Source organism: Crinia signifera, chromosome 1 (assembly GCF_055691185.1).
Source record: "Crinia signifera chromosome 1, ASM5569118v1, whole genome shotgun sequence".
Lineage (NCBI taxonomy): Eukaryota > Metazoa > Chordata > Amphibia > Anura > Myobatrachidae > Crinia > Crinia signifera.
In genome coordinates this window covers 371,686,299-371,710,668 of record NC_139217.1, presented here as the reverse complement: position 1 = coordinate 371,710,668, position 24,370 = coordinate 371,686,299, and the positions used below count along the sequence as shown (strand labels likewise).

At 41.9% G+C, this 24,370-nt stretch overlaps 1 protein-coding gene across 2 annotated transcripts in view; it reads left to right on the top strand.

The window, feature by feature from the left end:
- Positions 1-1,685: 1,685 nt before the first annotated feature.
- Positions 1,686-24,370, top strand: part of ABCB9 (ATP binding cassette subfamily B member 9) — a 73,701-nt gene continuing 51,016 nt past the window's right edge. For both annotated transcript variants that reach the window (XM_083151100.1, XM_083151090.1), the window contains exons 1-2: positions 1,686-1,827; positions 19,200-19,870. In XM_083151100.1, the coding sequence (XP_083007226.1) occupies positions 19,228-19,870 (643 nt within the window). In that variant the 5' untranslated portion in view covers positions 1,686-1,827; positions 19,200-19,227. The remainder of the gene's footprint in view (positions 1,828-19,199; positions 19,871-24,370) is intronic.

The window sequence follows — 24,370 nt, the reverse complement described above, 5'->3', positions numbered from 1 at the left end:
TCCTGCAAGGGTTAAACAACGTTGGTCAAAAAATATTACACTGGAAACCCGCACAGGGGGGTCACTTACATATGACCCACTTGCCATTTCTTTTGAACAACAAGGATTTGGGCAGAAAATGGGCACAAAAATGGGCATGGGTCCCAGATATCATTTTGAATAAGTAGCTGGTGTCCTGCAAGGGTTAAACAGCGTTGTTCAAAAAATATTACACTGGAAACCCGCACAGGGGGGTCACTTACATATGACCCACTTGCCATTTCTTTTGACCAACAAGGATTTGGGCAGAAATAGGGCAGTAAAGTGGGCATAGGTCCCAGATGTCATCATTTTGAATAAGTAGCTGGTGTCCTGCAAGGGTTAAACATTGTTGTCAAAAGAAATTGCAAATGGGTCATATGAAGTGAAGCCTCTGCGGGTTTCAAGTGCCATACTGTTTACCAATGCTGTTTAACCCTTGCTGGACACCAGCTACTTATTCAAAATGATGAAATCTGTCACCTATGCCCATTGTATCGCCCTATTTCTGCCCAAATCCATGTTGGTCAAAAGAAATGGCAAGTGGGTGATATGTAAGTGAGCCCCTAGTGCGGGTTTTCAGTGTAATATTTGTTGACCAACGCTGTTTAACCCTTGCAGAACACCAGCTACTTATTCAAAATGATGAAATCTGGGACCCATGCCCACTTTAGTGCCCTATTTCTGCCCAAATCCTTGTTGGTCAAAAGAAATGACAAGTGGGTCATATGTAAGTGACCCCCCTGTGCGGGTTTCCAGTGTAATATTTTTTGACCAACGCTGTTTAACGCTTGCAGGACACCAGCTACTTATTCAAAATTATATCTGGGACCCATGCCCATTTTTGTGCCCATTTTCTGCCCAAATCATTGTTGGTTAAAAGAAATTGCAAGTGGGTCATATGTAGGCAACCCCCCTGTGTGGGTTTCAAGTGTAATATGTTTTGACCAACACTGTTTAACCCTTGCAGGACACCAGCTACTTATTCAAAATAATGACATCTGTGACCCATGCCCACTTTACTGCCCTATTACTGCCCAAATCCTTGTTGGTCAAAAGAAATGGCAAGTGGGTGATATGTAAGTGAGCCCCTAGTGCGGGTTTTTAGTGTAATATTTGTTGACCAATGCTGTTTAACCCTTGCAGAACACCAGCTACTTATTCAAAATGATGAAATCTGGGACCCATGCCCACTTTAGTGCCCTATTTCTGCCCAAATCCTTGTTGGTCAAAATAAATGGCAAGTGGGTCATATGTAAGTGACCCCCCTGTGCCGGTTTCCAGTGTAATATTTGTTGACCAAGGCTGTTTAACCCTTGCAGGACACCAGCTACTTATTCAAAATGATATCTGGGACCCATGCCCATTTTTGTGCCCATTTTCTGCCCAAATCATTGTTGGTCAAAAGAAATTGCAAGTGGGTCATATGTAGGCAACCCCCTGTGTTGATTTATGCAGTCAAATTTGTGGTCCATGATTCATTAACCCTTGTAAAAGTGATTGTTCTGAATAAGAAGCTGGAGCTCGAATAAGAAGCTGGAGCTCGAATAAGAAGCTGGCCGAATAAGAAGCCAACTTCAGCCTCGTCTCGGACATCCATAATGCAAAGAGAGGCACCGACTCCAGCAGCGACCTGGATGTTGTCCAGGGTCACCCGTGGCCGCGTTTGCCCTGTACCCGGATGCCGAAGCTCTACTCACAATCGAGCTTGGGCATGCTGTGGGTGTGGCTTACTGACGTCAGCGCCTGTCTCAGCCGCAGCAGCATCTGTCTGACTCTGTAGCAGGTGAACGGAGACGTATGGAAGAGGTAAGGACCGCACACTCCCGCATCCATCACATGGCGTGGCCCCCGCAGGCTCCTGTCCACTGCGCCGCGCAGTGTGGAGGGCGCCGGCAGGACAGACCATAATGACCCTCACTGACTAGTGTTATACTGACTCTTACCTAGTGTCCGTCTATGTATGGCCAGCATTGTACCGGGCGACCTTACACGCTGCCCTTTCTATTACATTTAAGATAGAAAGCGCTAACGCTGTACAGTAGTAGTGGTATCATACCTCCCAACATGAGCCTCTCCAGGAGGGACACATTGCTCTGTTCCTGTACTTCCCTGTTAATGTGTGATTGCCAGCACCTTTGTACAACAAACTTTCAAACAAATTAACATGTTCAACACAGATGAAGGTAATCATGCATTAAGAGGGAAGTCCAGGAGCAGAGCAATGTGTCCCTCCTGGAGAGGCTCATGTTGGGAGGTATGGTGGTATTATTACTGGCACATAGTAAATTACATTATCAGAAAGCTCCTGTCGTGGATAATATCTTATTTGTTTGCACTGGACACCTGTATTTATATATATATATATATATATATATATATATATATATATATATATATATATATATATATATATATATAAAGTCCGATGAATCGGCACTCACCCAGCACAAAGCTTGATAACTGGCCCCGGGTGCCCTCTTGGGTAGACCAGTGATGTAGACAGCGTAAAAGATAGCGGCACTCTCGGGAAATAAACGACACGTACTCAGCAATTGCTTAACGTTTCAAATCTTGTTAGGATTTTTCATCAGATTTCATATATATATAATGTGTGTGTGTGTCCAAGACAGACCGCACTCACAAACGGTCCAAGTATATAATATAAAACCCATCAAGGTTCATGTTGTACATGACATTAAAAGTGACAAAACTGTCTAAGATGTTTGCAGTAGAAAGAGCCCATAGGGTTCCTATGCGAGCAGGTCCCCCGGGTGCCCCACCTAGAACTTTAATCTTCAAAGTACTGAACTTTCGGGATCGTGACATTATTTTGAGGCTGGCTCGGGAGAAAGGGCCGCTGGAGCATAATGGAGTTAGAATTGCTCTTTTCCCAGATTTCTCGCTTGAAGTTCAAAAAGAACGCTCAAAGTTTACTGAAATTAAAAAAAGGCTGAGAGAAAGAGGTGTGAAATATTCGCTCCTATTTCCAGCGAAACTGAGAATTGTGGTGGACGGTTCGACCCGTTTTTTTCAAAATCCTAATGAGGCAGCAGTTTGGTTAAATCAATGGGAACCAGGCCGCCATCAGTTGGCAACCTGCCAGGAGTAATAGTGTTAATGAATGCAGGGAGCTCACCGCACATTGGTGGCCTTAAAGGAAGCTCCATAAGGGGTCGGGATAAGGGTGGGTAGAGGTATGCCTTGTGGGTATGGGTATACAGGGAGGGGGGCGGAGGGTGGGGTTGGGGTGTTATGTGTTGGTTTAAATGTTGTATGTAGAGGTAAGCCCGAAGTCAGTTGTGGTTTATATTTGGAAATGTGGTGGGGGTCAGCCCGGCCTAGTAAGGCCAGAACCTATTCTGCCGTGAGGAGTGGAGAGAGCATGGTAGGCTATAGTTGTAATTTATTTTTAACATTAAGGAAATGGTGGTCCTAATGACCTGGAATGTTCGAGGTATAAACAATCGGGTCAAAAGGTCTCTAGTTCTGGGGTATTTAAAAAAATCGAATGCCGATGTGATTACTATAATTGAAACCCACCTAGTAGGCAATAAGCTTTTAGCCTTAAGAAAACCATGGGTGGGGACAGCCTACCATTCTCAATTCACAACGGCCTCGAGGGGAGTGTCTCTTCTAATTAGGAAAACTCTTTCGTTCATGTGCAATCGTGTTTTAATTGACCCATTGGGGCGGTTCATTTTCCTAGACTGCCAGATCAATGCCAGGCATCTCCTTATTCTGGCGGTGTATATTCCTCCGCCTTTTTCATTTGAAATATTATCTAGGGCAGTGGAATTTACGCAATTGGCTCCTGATACGCCTGTCATTTGCATGGGCGATTTTAATAATATATTGAATGTTGAGTTAGATAGATGGAGCAAAAAAAGTGCTGGTCAGAAAAAGGGTAATGGGGGATTTGGGGAGTTCATTGAAAATTTGGGCTGGTGTGATCCTTGGAGGATTAAAAACCCCGATAGGCTCCAATATTCTTGTTACTCCGCATCTCATCTGTCCCTATCAAGAATTGATCTTATGCTTATTTCGGTAGGACTACTACCCGAGGTTAAGAAGGTGGAATATCATAATAGAGGGATTTCAGATCACTCGCCGCTCTGTTTAGAACTTGAGGAGGATGGGAGGAATTTACAAAAATTTTGGAGGTTTGACCCCAGATGGTTGGATAGATTAAGTGGGGCAGAGGGGTTAAATGAGAGTTGGGAGGAATTTTGGATTCTTAATAGAGACTCTGCATCAATGGCAGTGGTGTGGGACTCTCTTAAGGCACATATTAGGGGGACATTTAAAAAGCAGATCAGTGTTACTAAAAGGGAGAGCCGGGATAAGATTAGGAGATTAGAGGATGAATGTGTAGAAAAAGAACAGAGATTTATTGAGGTAGGTTCGGATGAGACACAAGCTGCTTGGTTGACAGCTCAGCAGATTTGGCTAGACAGTCTACAGGTAGAAAATGCCAGGATACTGGCTAACAATATGCACACAAAATATGTAAGTTGGGATAGATCAGGTAGATTTTTGGCGCAGCTTGCACGAGCAGAATCCCCTCCAAATACTATCGCCAAAATAATTGATATTAACGGCCAGTTGGTGACTGCCAATAAAGATATTGCAAATGCCTTCAAGGACTATTTTTTAGACATATATGATTCTAAATTGAGATACAGTGAGGAGGAGATTAGGAGTTTCTTGGGGAAGATAGACTTACCATCCCTCACGGGGGAGATGAGGGAAGAGTTAGATGCCCCGCTTAGTTTAGTGGCAATAAAAACTGCTATTAACTCCTTCCCTAATGGGAAATCTCCGGGGTTGGATGGACTGCCAGGGGAAATTTATAAAAAATACATTGAGGTACTGGCACCAATGCTTTTGGAAACACTCAACGTTTGTTTTGAGGAAAATACATTGCCTGCTTCAATAATGGAAGCTAAAATCATAGTTTTATTGAAATCAGAGAAAAACCCTGAGTTATTAGAGTCCTACAGACCCATTTCTTTGATATCATTTGAAGCGAAGGTGTTGGCAAAGGCATTGGTGTCTCGATTAAACAGATTTATTGATAAGTTAATTCACCCGGATCAATCCGGCTTTATGCCGGGCAAATCCACTGTCATAAATATACGCAAGGTTTTTAAGCATTTACAGGAGACTAATGCAGAGTACCCGCTCCCCGCGATCCTGGCCCTGGATGCCGTTAAAGCCTTTGATGCAGTGGAGTGGCCTTTCCTTTGGGAGACCATGCGGCGGTTCGGCATTGGGCCGACATTCATCAAATGGGTCCAGCTATTATATGCGGCGCCACGGGCCAGGGTGGCGGTGAACGGGAGAACTTCTGATCCCTTTTCCCTATATAGGGGAACGAGACAGGGTTGTCCACTCTCCCCCATGCTGTTCGCCCTCTCTATAGAACCCCTCGCCTGTCTTATGCGCAACCACCCGGTAATAAAGGGGTTAAAATCAGGTCCAAATAATGAGCTACTGGCTTTATACGCTGATGACCTTTTAGTATTCATGCCAGATGCTGAGAAAGATGTCCCTGCTATATTGGAGTTGATAGGTAATTACGGGGATTTTTCTGGTTTTCGGATTAATAAAAGTAAATCAAGCTTGATGGCTATTAGGCCAAATGCTCCAACAGATAGAGTAACAGATCTGGCCGTTAAGTGGGTTAACCAGTTTAAATATTTAGGTGTTTATATCTCACGTAACCCGAAAGATTTTCAAGAGCTGAATTTAAATCCCCTGGTTGCTTATCTAGCGGGGAAAATCAAAAGTTGGGGGAAATTGCCCCTGACGACAATGGGTAGAGCCAATTTGCTGAAAATGATTATTCTTCCGAAATTTTTATATATTTTGCAGCATGCCCCAGTGTTTATCCCTGATACCTTTTTTAGAAAAATCAATAGTATGATTTCCACATTTGTGTGGAACAATAAACGACCAAAAATACGATTACAAGCCCTAATGAGAACTAGGGAAGAAGGGGGAATGTCAGTTCCAGACTTTGAGCTCTATTACTTGGCGAGTCAGATAATATCTCTGCAGGAGTGGCTGAAGAGGGAGTCCAACTTCGATTATTATGGGAAGGAGGGGTTAACACCGCTACAGAAAATTATAATGGGACATAAGGGGGGTAGAGATACACCTATGACTACTCAGCTAGTTAAGATATGGAAGAAAGTAAATAAGATCATGGCATTTTCTGATTGGGAAACTGAATACCCACTCGGGGATTTAAATAAATTTAAAGTCTTGAAGGCATTGCAAATTAATAAGGTTTGGCTACCATACGGTATTAACTGCCTGAGTCACTTGTTTGCTAATGGAAAGATAAAATCCTTCGAACAATTAAAACAGGAATTTGACCTACCTGAATCACATTATTGGAGGTATTTACAGCTGAAAAGTGCCCTTCTGGGACTCTTTGAGGGAGAGGTCCCCAAATTCGGTACGAGTCCGATAAAAAAGTGGCTGATAGGGGGGAATAAGCCTAAGATGCTGTCAAGGATATATGCGGAGCTTGTACAGATGAAAAATAAAAATGGGATGTTGGGATTGAAGGCTAAATGGGAAATGGATGTGGGTCCTATTCGAGATTGTGAGTGGAGACGGGTCTTGGGAGTAAATATGAAGCTCACCAACTCGATTAGGACTCAACAAATTCAATTATTAATGATGCACAGAGCATATCTGACCTCAGAAAAATTATATAAAGCGGGATGTAAAGAAACGGATATTTGTCCGAAATGTGATACTGAAGTGGGTACATTTTACCATTTAGCATGGGAGTGCAGAGAAACCCAGGAATTTTGGAAAGAGGTTATTTCCTGCCTGTGTAAGGTTGGGATTAAACAGGAGATGTTAACACCAAAATGTTGTTTGTTAAATGTATTACCTGATCAATATCAACAGTGTATCGATAAAGAGTTTATTTTTAATATGGTGGCACTTGCTAAGGTAATGATTGCTAGAACATGGCTTGCTAAAAATAGACCCTCGATGGTGGAATGGAAGGCTTTGGTTGAATTTACTATTAGGCAGGAGAAATTATTATATGCACGTAGAAACACGTTAAGTAAATTTATGAAGCACTGGGGTAAATGGAAAAGTAATGAGGATGGCACTTAATAGATTTATGAGTGTTATGATACTAGAAGGTGTTTTGCGATAATGGAATAAGCTGTAAAATATAATTCACAAAAGAAGTTAAAGAATTTTAGGTCACTGATGTATAAATAGATATTGAAAGTAAGGATAGTGGACATTTTGCTGATATTGGAGTAAGTCACATGAGCACCTGAAAGGGGGAAAGATAATTTTTTTTTTTTTTTTTTTTTCTTCTTCCTTCTTTTATAATGCGGAATAGTAAATATATGTATAATATATGTGTGAATATACCTAATAGTTAATTGACGTAAAGGGCAGGTTGCGAGGGCTGTGTAAAAACTATGGAGCCTTGCTGACTACCCGTATTTGATCACCACAGAGTTTTAGATGGAATGGGCTACCTCTTGTATTGTTTTTTCTGTGTTAATATTTTTGATTTCAGCTGAGTATAGCGAAAATAGAGTGTTGTTTATACTGTAATTGCACTTTTGCATTTTTTTTTGCTATTATAGCTATATTGGAGTATTGAATGCTAAGTAATAGACGGACTTTACCCAGCTGAATTTGCAAGTTATGAATTTGTATGTTGTGTGTTTGTATCATTGTCTTATTGTCTTTTATAAGTATGAAAATAAATAAAAAGGAAACAAAAAAAAAAAAGTGACAAAACCCAAAACCCAACGGGTGGCACTCCACTGTAGATGTATGTAGCAATTCCGATGCCTGGTCCATAAAGGCAAAACAGGGCAAACTTACTCCCCACAATGTGGCAGAATCAAGACCGACACTGAGCGCTGAAGAAAACTTATTTTTATTCCATAAACGTGCAAAAAATAGGTAATAGCTGCTGTTACCTGTCTTTCCACACATTTGTGGAATAAAAGTTTTCTTCAGCACTGAGTGCCGGTCTGGATTCTTCCAGAGTGTGTGTGTGTGTGTGTGTGTGTGTGTGTATATATATATACATATATATCTTAAAAGATTATGGGTACTTTATTAAGACCAACAGTTTTGGGGTTCCCCCGTTGTCAGGGACAGCAGCATGTTGTACTTTTGTGCTGCTGTCCCTGATGACGGGGGAACCCCAAAACTTTTGGACTTAATAAAGGACCCATAATCATTAAGCCTGTGTGAGTGCCGCTTTTTTGGAATACTGTGGTGAGAGATCCTTTGGAATTATCAAGGAGGGCACCCCAGCAAGTATGCATGCTTTTGCAATTTAAATTTGTTATGACACTTTGAGTGCCGGAATTTCAAGTTTGAGATATATAAAGAACAGTAGTTTTACTGTGTGTCAACGGCGTTTCGGGCTGGGGGCCCATCTTCAGGACAAAAACAGTAGCTGTTATTGTCCTGAAGACGGGCCCACGGCCCGAAACACTGTTGATACACAGTAAAATGACTGTTCTTTACAAGTACCTGGAGTGACGTCTTTATTCTGCAATTGTACACATACCAGAGTGTTCCTCTGGACGGACGGGCACCCAGGCCAAGATATATATACTGTGTATATATATATATATATATATATATATATATATATATATATATATATATATATATATATATATATATATATATATATATATATATATATATATATATATGGGTTCCCACTGGTGGTGGGATGTGGAGCACTCTCCTTTATAACAAGTAGCTATCAACATCCAAGTGAACACGCAGAAAAATGTGTTGTTAATAAATATATTGTACTTGTGATACAATTCTGTTTTATGACTCTTTATCTTATATAATACTGCCAAGTGGGGAGTTTATTTGGCATATTACCTTTAGGCTAGGTGCCCAATTCACTATTGTTATATATATATATATATATATATATATATATATATATATATATATATATATATATATATATATATATATATATATATATATATATATATATATATATACACACACTTTGGAAGAACCGCACTCAGTCCATTGATAGGAGATACAGGGCGGTGCTCCACTTTAGAGGATTTTGAATCCCAAACATAGAATTTGCAGAGAGGCAGGCACTCACCAACACTGAGATTTTGTGCAAAAGCGAAGTAGTATTTATTCGTCACATCATAGGGACATCAAACAGGCATCGACGTTTCGACCCACAACAGGGGTCTTTGTCAAGATTATCAACATGGGTACACCAGACAAGATATACAGCTAACCTACTGACCGGCTATTTATGGCTTGTACCTTCATTAACTGTCACCACCCACTCACCTGTGGCAGTCTAACAGGAAACACTGAGAATACCGATTTACACTAACAACAAACTTACCAATCTTACAGGATAGAAGAATCCAACTGCGTACTGTTACATAATTAACTTAGAGTGCACCCAAAGGCTAAAGAAAGCCGTAAATTTACTAATTGGGCTTGAGACGCCGTGACCGGAAGTATCATGCGTTCCATAGCTTTGGAACGCACCTTCCGACCGGATGTAGTCATCCACAGCGCTCAATTGTACATAGGCAGTGCAGCGTACTCACAGCTGCTGCAGAACAACCCGGAAATGCGATGCGTTCCACACTCATGGAACGCAACCCGGAAATGTATGCGGATGACAACCGCTATACTATGAAATCACCATAGGCAGTTTGCACGATCTAATAGGTAACAACTATCATATATCTCAAGCCATACATAGCATAGGTCAGCAGGTCACTTGCGTAGCATCGAAACGTTGCAGTCAATAAAGAATAATTTGTTTTACCCACTGCCGTAACGTATATTTGGAGTGCCGCGCTAATACTGGGACTACATACGCATCTACAGTGCGGGCACCCAGGACTCACAAATTGAAGGAGGCTGTGCCGGGCATCTGGCTCTCTCTCTCTCTCTCTCTCTCTCTCTCTCTCTCTCTCTCTCTCTCTCTCTCTCTCTCTCTCTCTCTCTCTCTCTCTCTCTCTCTCTCTCTCTCTCTCTCTCTCTCTATATATATATATATATATATATATATATATATATATATATATATATATATATATATATATATATATATATATATATATATATATGTCTTACATTTTTTTAGTCCATTTATTTTATATCAGAATCAACTTTATTGACCATGTATATATGTGTACACTAGGATATTTTTGTGGACAACACAGCAGTAGAGAACGAGGGGAGAGGGGGGCGGTGGGGTTACATACATTTTAAGCATTTCAATCCTTAAGATACATTTTTAGTGGACAGGTAGTTAAAAGTTTATTTTATTTAACGGATAGTTGTTCAGTTGATGGATGGCTAGTGGGAAGAAGCTTCTTGCAGATCTGGTAGTTCTCACAGGGACGGACCTGAAGCGTCTTCCCGATGGAAGGAGGTCGAACAGTTTGTAATCAGGTTGCAGCTTGTCCGTCGCGATCCTTCCGGCACGCTTCCTAGCCCTGGTTGAGTATATGTCTTTAACAGGGGGGAGGCCAGTTCCAATGATCTTCTCTGCTGTCCTCACCACTCTCTGTAGTCGTTGTTTGTCGTTTTCACTAGGACCCCCATACCAGATTGTGATAGAGGAGCATAGGACGGACTCCATGATTGTGGTGTAAAAAACACACAGCAGATCCTGCGGGATATTGAATTTCTTGAGTTGCCTCAATAGGAACAGTCGCTGTTGGGCTTTTTTGACATTAGTGGTTATATTTAAACATGCTTGGGATAGGCATATAAATATCCTTACAAAGAAATAACGATCAAAAAGGGTTGAGATTACCTGAAGGATAAAAAAGGGGCAGACTAGATGGACCAAATGGTTCTTATCTGCCGTCAAATTCTATGTTTCTATATTTAGTCCCCATTTCAGGTCACTGGTAATGGTTGACCCTAGGAATTTGAAGGATTCAACAATCGGCATCACTGCGTTGGATATTTTTAGCGGGGCCAGGACATTTGGTTTCTTCCTGAAGTCAATCACCATCTCTACTGTTTTGGAAGGGTTTAGGACAAGTTTGTTCACTTCTAGTCTGTATGCGGATTCCTCGCCCTTTTCAATTAGGCCGATGACAGTGGTCTTGTCCGCAAATTTTATGATTTTCACTGATTTCGCTGCTGAGGTGCAGTCGTTAGTGTAGAGGGAGCAGTGGGGAGAGGACGCATCCCTGAGGGGCACCGATGCTGATCGTGCGTGCACTGGACGTGTGGGCACCGGCTTTCACTACCTGTGTCCTTGCCGTTAGGAAGTCCGCAATCCAGGAGCATGTTGATACTGGTACTCTTAAGGAATGGAGTCTTGGCTGCAGGATGTGGGGGGCGATGGTGTTGAAGGCCGAGCTGAAGTCCACGAATAGAGTTCTCACATAGGTACCGGGGAGGTCGAGGTGTTGTAGAGTATAGTGCAGCTCTAGGTTGATCGCATCCTCTACACTTCTATTTGCACGGTAGGCAAACTGCATGGGGTCGAGATGGTGGTTGCACACTTTTTTTAGGTGCGCCAGTACCAATCTTTCAAATACTTTCATGGCCACTGAGGTTAGTGCGATTGGCCTGAAGTCGTTTAGGTCCTTTGCTGGTGTTTTCTTTGGGACCGGGACAATGACTGAGCTTTTAAAGCAGGCAGGGACCTTTCAGGAAGCTAGAGAGGAGTTGAAGATCCCTGTGAAGATTGGAGCAAGTTCTGTTGCACAAGTCAGTAGGATAGATGGCGATACTCCATCAGGTCCCGCAGCCTTCCTTGGTTTAACACTTTTGAAAAGTGGTTTATTTTTCTGCTGCTGCTAAACTAGTGCAGGAAATGTCTGACTAGGGATGGACATCGCATCACAACTTTGTTACCATCGATGTTTTTGTTTGGTAGTAGTTATACCATTCAGCGGTTGCGCATGGTGTTCCAATGATACACTGTTATATTCTCCATCCATGCCGTAGTGGATGGTAGAGTATGAAATACCACCTTACGGCACATGTCGGATCAAAATTTTGTAAAGCACTCATGCCAAACTTTTTCATGTCAACCTTTAGATCCTGTCGACCTTTTGACCCTGTCAACCAATAGTGGTCGACCTTATGACTGTCGACCTAGCCACTGTAGATTTAATGACTGCATACCCATGTCCATTGCAGCAAAACCATGACCCTTTAATGAGTCATTTTAACGTAAGGACATAACTTCCACACACGTCAGTCTCACATAAGTACATACTGTACTTACAGTGTAATTTGCCTATTTATTTAGAGATGGAGGTCATGTCATTGGTAACTATTCTGTTATATACTTGACTGTTACTAAGGAACTTTACCCTTCATGAACTCTTTGGTCCCAACCAGTGACTTATAGGTACAAGACAGCTTGCTTAACACCGTATGTGGTAATTAATGGGTATCCATTGTGATGGTGTTATCATGCATGTGCCAGTTTTAGATTATTACAATTGTTTAGTTGTGCAGACAATCCCACTACTATTCTTTTATCTACACAATACTATTTAGAGTGCAGCTATCCATTTGTATTTCTTCTTGTTTTCCTCTGCGGGGCCTGACTATCCCCATCCCCTTAGCAGCAGCTGTTAGAACCCCAACCCATACACGCGCCTAAGACAAAGAATAAAGGGCCATGCATACACAGGCTTACAGTTGGGATGCTGGCAGTCGAAATACCAGCATTGAATCCTGCTTTGCAGCTACAGGGCCAGTGCCAGGATCCCGACATCGCTAGAAATAGTGATACCAGATCCTCCTGACTGCAGGCATGCTTATGATAAGTATTCTGGTTTGTGTTAGGGTAAGCCATAGTGGGGGTGGTGAGGAAGGCCAGGTTTAGCACTAGGGGGTGGGTTAGGGTGCGAGGGGTAGTTTTGGGTTAAGCCATGGGGGGGATGGTTCAGGTGTGGGATAGGAAGGTTAGGGTTAGGCTGCAGGAGGAGGGCAAAGGGGGTGGGGGGGTCAGGGAGAAGGTTAGTATACCATTGGGATGCCACTGTCTGTCTTCTGACTGTCGGCATCTGTATGTATTTCTTACATTCTATAGGTTATATGGGTGGACCCGGTAATTTGGTAGCTCTTACATAGCGAAATAAGTCATTCTGAGGGTAAACCAATTCTTCATAAATATTGTCCATGAAGTGCATCTGTGATGACTGTATCCTTAGATCACTGATTAGTTCAGCCCACAAAATGACAATAATATAGATGGCTAGAAATAAGGAGTCAGGTTAGAAATAAGGAACCAGACTGATGTCGATCACTAAATCAGAAATATTTTATGTAAGTAGAATAAATTAAGTCTTTAATATACTAATAGAAAAAATGGGTGGTGTTTACCTGTTCACTAGGCTGCGAACATACACAACCTGTTGAACAGACCCGAGTTAACTGGCCCTTTATCTCCAAGATATCATAAATAGTCCCCTAAGTTTTCAATATCCTCATAATTCTCCTGCTCCAGTCAAGCTAGTACCACTGCATCTTAGCTCTGCCAGGCAAGTAGAAGTGAGCCTGCCTATTAAATATATATGTGCCTGTAGGTAATGTGATCATGGAAAGAAAGACAGTCTCATGGTTAATTATCAGCATGTGTTAGACAAAGAGAAAGCAGCTGTACTGTTAATTTCTTAAAGCACAGGTTCTCAAAGTCAGTCCTCAGGACCCCACACTGTTTTCCAGATCTCCTCACAGAATCAGGAGAAATAATTTGCAACACCTGTGGATCTTTAAAAATGTGTCAGTCAGAAATTTGTGCACCTGTCCAGTGACCTGGAAATCGTGAACTGTGTGGGGTCCTGAGGACCAACTTTGAGAACCACTTGCTTAAAGACATCTACATAACTGTGTGAAAGGAAGGACCTGTAAACTACATGTTGAATCAATGTGAAAAGTTTTGTCATTACCCAGGGTTGCCTACCTGACCACCTCCTTCAGGGAGAAAATGCTCTGTTCCTGGACTTCCCTGATAATGTATGATTGCCATCACCTGTGGTTAAAACACCTTTCTTATCAATTACTTCAATAGCCTTCCCATTAGAGTTAATGGCGGAAATTTACTAAGCCAAATACAGCTAAAATATCGTAATTGTACTGCAAAATACGATTGTTTTAGGTATATTCGTATTTTCAGGATTTACTATCCTGAAAATATGTTAATTTGTATTTATGGGACATTCGTATTCATATTTACAAATACGAATGTATACGCCATCGATAGAATACGAATAGGAATCACCAATCAAAAGAATGGTGATGGTGATTCCTAATTTACTAAACGGCCGTATTGAAAATAGGGCTGCTAATTATGGCAATTAGCGGGATACGGCCGCTAATTGCCAGCCAAATACGCCAGGAAAATACACAGCATATTTGGCAGAAGCATGCACGGATCAGTCAGATCCGTGCATGCTTTCAAAAGTCCCAGAGATTTCCCAGTGGTGGATTCCCTGATATCACCCAATGGTGAGATGGTATAGGGATGCAGTCCTTAAGGTATGGCTGATACCAGGCTCAGTGGCTGCAAATTGGGGGATCCAGGAGATGGTGTAAAACTGGTCTGGATATGCTGTGGTGAAAGCACAGTGTACAAGTCACTGCTTTCTGTTCCAGCATAATATTGGAGAACCTTCACCCTTTCCATTCAACACCTTGGAATCCTCACCACAGCATATCCAGAACCAGTTTTACACCATCTCTTAGATTCCCCAATTTGCAGCCACTGAGCCTGGTATCGGCCATACCTTAAGGACTGCATCCCCCTATACCATCTCACCATTGGGTGATATCAGAGAATCCACCACTGGGAAATCTCCGGGACTTTTGAAAATTCCTGTCTCACAGGACTCCACCATCCATGGTAACTATATCCATCGGTGTTGATTTGGACAAAAAATCCATTCCTCACAAATTTGAATGCTAGCAGTTTTCAACCATTTACTCATACTGTTTTTTATTATCCATTTATTATCCTCCTCCTTTATTATACTCGTAAATAAATTAACAAACAGTCAGGTTTAAACCTGACTGTTTGTCAATTTATTTACGAGTGCCGCCGTCACCTCTCCCCATTTGCATGCAGGAGCAGCTTAGCACTGCTCTGAACGCAGGCGGGCACCGGCTAATTTGCCTTATTATTCCAAGTTTTGGAGTGCCATCCCAGGAACTATATATATATATATATATATATATATATATATATATATATATATATATATATATATATATAATGGCGTAGCAGCACTCCACGGATTTTAATAAGAAGACTCCAGACACTGGTAACAGTCAACGTTTCGGAATTTACTTCCGTTCTCAAGACAAGTTCTTGTCTTGAGAACGGAAGTAAATTCCGAAACGTTGACTGTTACCAGTGTCTGGAGTCTTCTTATTAAAATCCGTGGAGTGCTGCTACGCCATCCCCTCTGCATTTCCTTTACCTGCAGCACCCCGGTCAAATACCCCATCTCATTGCTGGAGTGCCGGTTTCTTCACCTATATATATATATATATATATATATATATATATATATATATATATATATATATATATATATATATATATATATATATATATATTTCTCATATATATATATATATATATATATATATTGTATTGTACATGATTGATTGTTTTATTAATAATTTTTTTATGTTCATTTTTTTTTTAACTAAATTCTTTTCAGACTAACCCAAGCGCTGTATCACACCTTTTTTCTTGTATTCATACCCTTTGGGAGACTTACACCCTCCCGATACAGCAGCTGTAGCAACACTGGTGGTTCCTTCTCTCTTCAATACAATTGATATAGAACTGAACTCTAATTCTCTCTGCACAAGTTACGTCTGCCCCCCTGCAGTGCACATGGTTTTGTCCATCTAAGAAGGAATTTGTCAGAAAGAGTGAACCAAAATAACCCCCAGTATCTCATCCTGACATCCCACGGCGTAATACGTTTTCCACACCGCACACCCACTTGCTGGCCCTATGTTTGCTTGCTGGAAATGCACCCTTTTCCATCTCACGCCTTTGGTTGGTAATCCAGATTTTCGTCCTTGGCGTATGGCAGGCATTTCTCGAGTAAACCAATTGGTTGATACCACAGGCACTCTGAGCTTTCCTGATATCCAAAAAAGCTGGGTTTTACCAAACGAAGAGATATGGAAATACTTTCAGATTAAACACTTTCTTTCAAGTATCTGCTCCTCAGCTAAACCTCTGAGGTCCCCTAAGCCTTTTGAAAATCTATGTACAGCTGAGTCTTACCCTCGTCACTTTCTCTGATGCAATGTTTCTAGCTAGTCCAAAATTCATGTTAGATTGGGAAAGGGATTTACTAGGGTCATTGAGTGAAGATGACTGGGCAGAGATTTTTAGAAACATCTTTTCCTCCTCGTTTAATGTAACAACAACTGAAACCCATTAGTCCTCACAAGGTGGTACCGTTGTCCTAACCTGTTAGCAAACATTTATCCGGGGGTTTCAAATTCTTGCTGGTGATGTGAGAAAGAAGTGGGCACGCTTTTACATATATGGTGGGACTGCTCTATCATCCAACCTTATTGGGAATCAGTAATAGCAAATGCAAGTATCATTTTACAAGAAGACCTTCCCAGTGTCACTAGTTTTTGGTTACTTAATCTTATACACAGACCCTATTCATCATACAAAAAAGTCCCTACTACGACACTTGCTCAGTGCGTCTAAAGAAGTGATTCCTATACACTGGAAATATAGCTCTCCTCCCTCTATCCTAGAGTGGTGTAATCAGATATGGTTATGGAAGACCTTATTTCTTCACTGGAATCCAAACACCTTGCCTTTGCCTCAACTTGGCTAGCCTGGTTAACATTTAAAGAATTGGAACACTATAAAGCTTTACTTTAATTAATTTATTGTCGATGCTTCTCATTAACCAATTTTTCTTTTAAGACTTTATTACTGGTGATCTGGTGATTAGGGGTCCCCCCTTTCCCCCCCCCCCCCCCCCCCACACACACACACCTTTTTTCCTTTCCCTTTCTTGCTGGTCTCACTTTTCTCTCCTTGGCTTTGCTCTCTCTTCCCTGTGGAGTAAGTAGCTGTTGCTGTCTTGATCCAACTGGCTGACATTTATTCCATCCTGGCACAATGTGAGCGGATCTCTAAAATCCGAATTATTGATCTGGTTTATAAAAACCAGATTTACACCCTGAAACTTTTTATGTTGTTTTTTTTTGTTTTTTTTAAAATAAATTATTTTTGGTGGAGAAATGCATGTCTTCGGATTCTTGGAACCTAGGGTCACAATATCTCGAGAGACCTCTCCCAGATAGATGGCGAATTCCCTAAATGAATCAATTCTCACCTAGGCTCAGGTTCCTCTGACATTTATCTATTGCCTTGATGACCCATGAGCAGACCAGGGCAGGTTTTATATGCCACTAAACTAGCTAAATGTGTCTGCATTAAATGACAAAGTCATCCATGACCATATAATGCTTTGGGGTCGTGGGCAAATATGACAGCCTTACTTAATATAGGTAGAACATTGATAACCCTCACTACCAAAACCCTAATGTCCTACAGCCTGACTCCCTTCAACAGCCTAACCAAGCTCTCCTGCAGTCTACTACCCCACAGCATCTAAACATCCTGCAGCCTAACTGTACCCCATGGACTAACTGAGCCCTCCCGCAGCCTAATTGAGTCCAACTTCTTGTAGGACAATACAGGACCAAAGATTTTATTTTATAGCCAAATGTCAGGGCAGTCATGATCCAGAAATCCACTATTTTCCTGGACCTGTGGGCAGGGGCATTGTCATGATGGAGAAGGGCACCAGGAGCATCAGTTCTTGGATGGTGCCTGGTAATGCAAGCCTATTTCCAGCAGTTTCGTGACGGTGGTACAGTAAGCAACATAACCATTCTAGGCCACAACAATGGCCAACATCTTCTTGGCAATACTGCCAAGCAGTATTATTGTGTATTTACTATTTGCATTAATTATTTTATGAGTAATACATTTATTGCTATTATCTTTATACCCAATTGATCCAATTGAATGATTTAGCGCTCCACCTTACATTATTTGGCCAACACTTTTGGGAATTGACCTTCCCTTGTGTGAGCAGCTTGGCAAAACACCCCTACAGGTGCCTGATCTACCATTAGTAAAATATTCTCTATTTTTCAAACACAGCCTGTAATATTGCAATTGGAATCTGGTTGGCTGGTACTTTAGGGGTTATTCTGGTTGATTCGCAAGGCTGCGAATATGCAGCATTGCAAGTCCACCAAATCCTGCCTTGCGAATGGTGGCCTGGCCGCCACCCATTTGCAAAGGCGATTCCCTCACAGGGCCTGCAAATTAATGTTACACAGTAACATCCATTCGCAGCCTCGGGCGATCCGCCCACAACATTGGATGGTCGGCGACCATGATGATGGCGAAGGTGCACGCATATACTGTTAAGTCACTTACATATGCGTGGACGCTCAGGAGGAAGTGGGTGGGCAGCTGACATTTGGTGATGTCAGCTGGCCGCCCCCCGCATCATTGGGGCATTTGCATGAGAACGCCCAGTGTTCTTATGGGAACACCCATGAAACGCTGGGCGTTCCCATATGCAAATGGCCCAGCCCACTGCTCCACGCCCCCCACCCGCCCACTTGGGTGAGTGTGTCCGACATTGATCTCCCTGGCCGCACGCATCTACGCATCAGGACATGCGCAGAAATGCATCTGCGCATGTGCAGATGCATCGGACCCCTTGCGAACGAAGGGGTCGAAACGAACGTACCTGAATTAGGCCCCTTATCTCCATCCAGTTTCTCTCTCTCTAAGGTTTAATGTATAGAAACCCCTATTTTATCATACAACACCATCTTCATGGTCTGTAATATTCTGTCTCAAGTACTATATAAGTACAAACTCCTTCTCAGGGCCACACAAGAGATCTACAGTATACGTAATGCCGAAAACACTATCATTAGACACCACTGTCGGCAGCCCTATGTGTGTGATGAGGTTGGGCAATTTGTTATCCATAAAATTGAACCTGTCAGGTTAATCCTAAATGTTAGTATTGGTGTTTGTGAATAAAAACTGAATATTGAGTATGTTATTATTACATAAGATGTCTTATTTACAGGGTAATTGAAGAAGATGTGCCTTGTTTGATGCGAGAAGAACCAACACATTTAAATATGAGTTCTTGCAATGTTGTTATGCTTTGCACACTCACATTCACTGTCTGTGACCTCACTATATCTACACTATTGTACAACTTCAGCTGTAAAAAAGCGAGTATTATTCAGGACATGATGCAGTTTAGTATGTTCCACTCTATGATGGATGTCTGGGGAACCTCTTTGCTGAGAACCTGCATATCTGTAGGAGCTGTGATAGGTGTTGCACGAAACAGAATGAATGGTCCTCAGAGGCTGCAGGCATCCATAACTCCTATGACTTTGGTGTGCTACCTTATTGGTTCTTACGCCATGATCAAATTGTTGCTGTATTCTGAGGTGGAGAATCCTGTAAAAGATCCTTGGTTCTGGAGTCTTCTAGTATGGACCTGGGTGTCATCAGCTGTCACACTCTTGACATGGAGACAACTGGGCAAGTTAACATTTTCCAGGCAAGAAGCAAGGTTTTATTCTACGCTGTTTGATGATCAGGATGTGGCACATGAGGACAGACAGAAACAGGATGTGCAAAGTGACATATCTGGATCAACTGTAGGAAGACTGCTATCTTATTCTAAACAGGATTCTGGTTATCTGCTCATAGCTATGGTCTTCCTTCTCCTGTGCACACTGGGTAAGTTATGAGTACACTATATTTTCATCATTATTAGCTGTAATTATGAGTTTGTCTAACATTAAAAGCTAATTAAGTGGATTAGCAAAATTATGGTTTAACAATAATATACACAGAAAATCACAGACATTTCTGAGCCCAATGTACTGTATCTAGGATATTCAAACGATAGTTTTACATTAGGGGCATGCAGAAAAGCATATTTATCTTTGAAATAGATGGGTTATAGCTGAAAAAGACAACAACTACTGTAGGAACAGGAGACTAAGATTATAGTGGGCACAGGTACACCAACACTAGGAAGCTGGAGATTGGAAAATATTGTTTGGTCTTTCAATTGAATTTTTTCCACAGTCTACCCATCTTCTTATGGGGACTTCCAGCAGTATTAAGGTCCCTACTCTTAGTGTGATATGGGCACGTTTCATGGGATTCAGATGCATTGTTGCAATGGATCGCATGAAAAGTGTCATATCGCATGAAACAAAGACTGGCGTCCTAGGATGTCCTTCTTCTCCGGGTAAACTCAGTAGCAGGCAAAATACAAAGGAGTTAAAATATAACATTTACTGACAATAATCTTGGGTCAGTTTAGAAGTTGGCTGTCCCTGCTGCATGTGAATTTGGGATTGGCTGTCCCCACCAGGAAGTGAAAAAAAAAGAAAAACAATGGATTGGATCACAGCGTCTGGGAAAGAGGCTGGTAAATTGAGGAATATCAGCATATGTTAATTTTGTCAAACAATATATCAATAAAACATTAATATATCTGGAGCTAAAGTCTGAGTGATGGAGATGGATTTGAAATATGTGGCTTGGTGAACCACAATAATGTTTTTGCATTAGATATATTACTCTTTGTGTTTCTGGTAGTTGAGTACTGTAACGCCGGCATCCCAGCAATTGCTTCAAACAAATAATAATCCTTTGCAGCATAGGATACACTCACCGCACTTGGCACTAAAGTCCATGAATGTTGGACTCTCCGTGTGGGACAGAAAAGGGTAAAACCCACTGATGAATAGATTGAGCGGTCTGGCACATCATGAGATGCAAGGCACATTGGGAGTTGGAGCTGATTGGATGGTGCATTATCACTTAAATCTTCCCCTGTGATTTTTTTTTGCCATTTATCTGAAAGTCGTCCAATGTTGCAATAATGACCACCTCCCTCTAAAACGTAAATGAGAAAGTAGGTTCACTGACCTAGAAGTCTTGGTTATTTAGAGAGGGCAAATGAATAGACAGATAGTGGCTATGATCTATTTATGATGTAATATATGATACAATTTTATTTAGGGTCAAAAGCAGAGGCATCACAAGGAGCGTGCAGTCTGCATTTGGGTGTCACCTTTCAGGGGATGGCACCAGAATGCTGAATCCTACAGAAACTTGGTGGGGCAGTGTGACATTGGCCTTTATTTTGGTTCACTCGCATAGGCAAATTCCTTCTCAAATGGACAGAACCGTGTGCACTGCAGGTGGGGCAGATGTAACGTGCAGAGAGAGTTAGATTTGGGTGGGGTTTTACTTAAAAGTGAGCTCTATAGTACAGTGTAAAAATAAAGCAGTCAGCATTTGTCCTGCACAGAAACAAAAGGTACTCTTTACCTAGAAGGGCGCCCACGATTTTGATCGTGGGCATCGTAAGGAAAAAAAAATCGCGTTGATCGCATGCGACCAAAAAATCGCATGCGATGCGACCGACGCGATGACCGCGATTTCCCATAGGGAACAATGTTAAATGTCCCAATTGACCCGATTTCCCATAGGGAACAATGTTAAATGTCCCAATTGACCCGATTTTCCATAGGGAACAATGTTAAATGGCCCACAGAGGCCAAATATGCACCCTGAAGTGTGAAATGGCCCCCCCAATTGTTAACGCCACCCCACGATCAACGTCAACCCGAAGCGTGGCGAGGGGCGGCGGTACGCTTCCTCCGACCTTTTCATACCCCCACTATCCACGTCGGCGTGGAGTTGAGAATAGAAAGTGAGGCGAGCACAGCAAGCCACCGAGCCCGAAGCGTGGCGAGGGGCCGCGGACACCTTCACAGGTATTAGTTAATAAACCCCTTTTGTCACTAATTGATACAAAAAAAAGGTATGTTGGGATGTATAGAGGAATTGTAAAAAAAATCGGTGATTTCTGAACCAAATCCATCAGAAAACCTTGTATAGATAGGTTCCAAAAGACTATCAAATGCTAATTGGCATCTAGGCTAACCAACATATTGGAGACTAAAAGGATTGAATCAATGAGGCTAATTGCTGTTTTTATCTCTTTCACAAAATTTCTTAAGACACAAAAGGGAGGGGAGAAAAGACTGGAGCCTATAAGTCATTATCTTTCTAAAGAGCTAAAAATAAAAATTTAAAAGCATGTTAGGATGATAAAGTATGGAAAAAAGCAGATTTAAAGGTAGAGTAATCGGTTTCCTGTATAGAGTGTATTCTAAATGGGAGTATGTGTATCTGTTAATCACCGACACATCCAGGAAATCCACGGTGGTACTGTCCACATTTGCTGTAAATCTGATCTGACTGTCCAACTGGTTTAATTCTATGGAAGTCGAGTTACACACACGCCATTTTAGGATAGTATGGCCGCCATTTTGGTTCGCAGAGTTGCGCAAATAAAGTTTCCATACCCGAGTATGTGTGACAAAGTGGACCAGAAGAGTAGCCATACTATCACACATAAATTCATAATAACATACTGACACTAAATAAAATATAGTTAAAGGTTTAGAACGCCACACATAGCTTAGTTAGCCCTGCATACATCTGTCTGTATCATGTTTAGTACCGTTCCGTTCCGTTCCGTTTCTTATGCGTAGTATTCCGGTCATTGCGAATATTTCACAATATACACGGCTCGACAGTTATGGACATAATCCATATTCCAGAGACAGTTTCTGTTGAAAGTAGGTAACAAAGGAAACTAGATGAAACCAGTTCTTATCCCTGCTGACGCCGAAACCATCAAACAAAGGACTCTTAAAGTTCACTCCCCTGCACCTATTCAGACCAGGTGCAGCGTCTAACCCCCAATCACAGTGGACCTGACATATGATCTCTGACCAATGAGAACGGCCTTTGACCTCCCCTTTCTGACCCTATAAGATAGGCGAACCAGAGCAGCCAAACTCTCTTCGGCACATCTACTTTTCCCTGACTTACCACCGGACTATAGTTCATCCCTGAACGATAGTGAGCTCTGACCGGACTGCGCTTCGCATATTTGATGAGAACGGGTAACGGTTGCATTAACGGTATTTATACTTATTGTATAGTTGGCTGGTTGTGTCTTGTATCTGTATTATTTCCCCTTAGCAGAGCCTGTTTAGTATTCATTGTTAGCATATTGTATCACTTGTTAAACCTGTATTTTCTATTCCTGTAACCCCCTTTTGTCCATTAGGGACTTAAATACAACCTTTTTATGGAGTTCTTATCTCCTTACTTCTATACTGTGGTTTGTGTCTGTTATTCGCATTTAGCGATAAAGGTATATTACGGACACTGTCCATAAGGGTATATTCGCAGATTAGAGACAAATTACTGCAAAGGAATCTCTTATTAAGGTATTGGTTCTTGGTGTACAATATACAATCAAAGGTACGCTACGCTGCGCTACGTTTTGTTCGCACGTAGTTAGGTATAAAGGGTACGCAGGTTGCGGACTTATTACGTAACCTGCGCTTTTCACTTATTGTCTCTCTGGTCATATTTAATAGCCATTAACAATTGGGGGCGCGTCCGTCCGCTCCACATTCCAGAACTCAGTACCAGGCGTGCGACCCGACCTATACCAGCAAAAGGGTGGAAGTATTATCCATTGCTGGATAGGCCGGGTCCGCGGCGGTGCGGGGTTCGGGAAGTGCTAGCGTTGAACCCGGAGCACAATAAGTGAAAGCCACGTGTTTAAAGCATATATTAAGTGTTTAGTAAACTGTACTTCTGCCTGCCACAAGTAGTTTAACGGGGTATAGTGTCTTGAGTTGCTTGTTCATTACAGTATATGTACCACGTGCGATAAGGTTCGCACACGTGGAGTCTGTGTTTATTATAGTACATAGAGGATCCCCTCTGTGCAAAACTATAATTGTTTATTGTTAGTTACTGCAAAACCAGGGACTCCGCCACGTGGCGACAAGCCCTGGGCCTTTTTGCAGTAACGTAAAGCGTCTATTGTGTATTACGCAAGGTGCGCGCGCACGTGCCCATATCGGGAAATTTTCGCATCTTTGTACGAGATTTACGGATTAAGTGCGGGATTTATTTCGCATCTTCATACGTAACTTTCGGACGGAGTTAAGGGATTTATTCCACATTTAGGCGCAATTACTGCGTATAGCGAAACCCGAGTGCAACCTTGCAAATATACTATAGAACACGTGGGTGGCCGATTCATCGGCGGCCTGTGAACAGCGCATGTACACACGTGGCTGTTCATTGGTACTGCACATGCAGCACACATAGGAACTCAAAGGT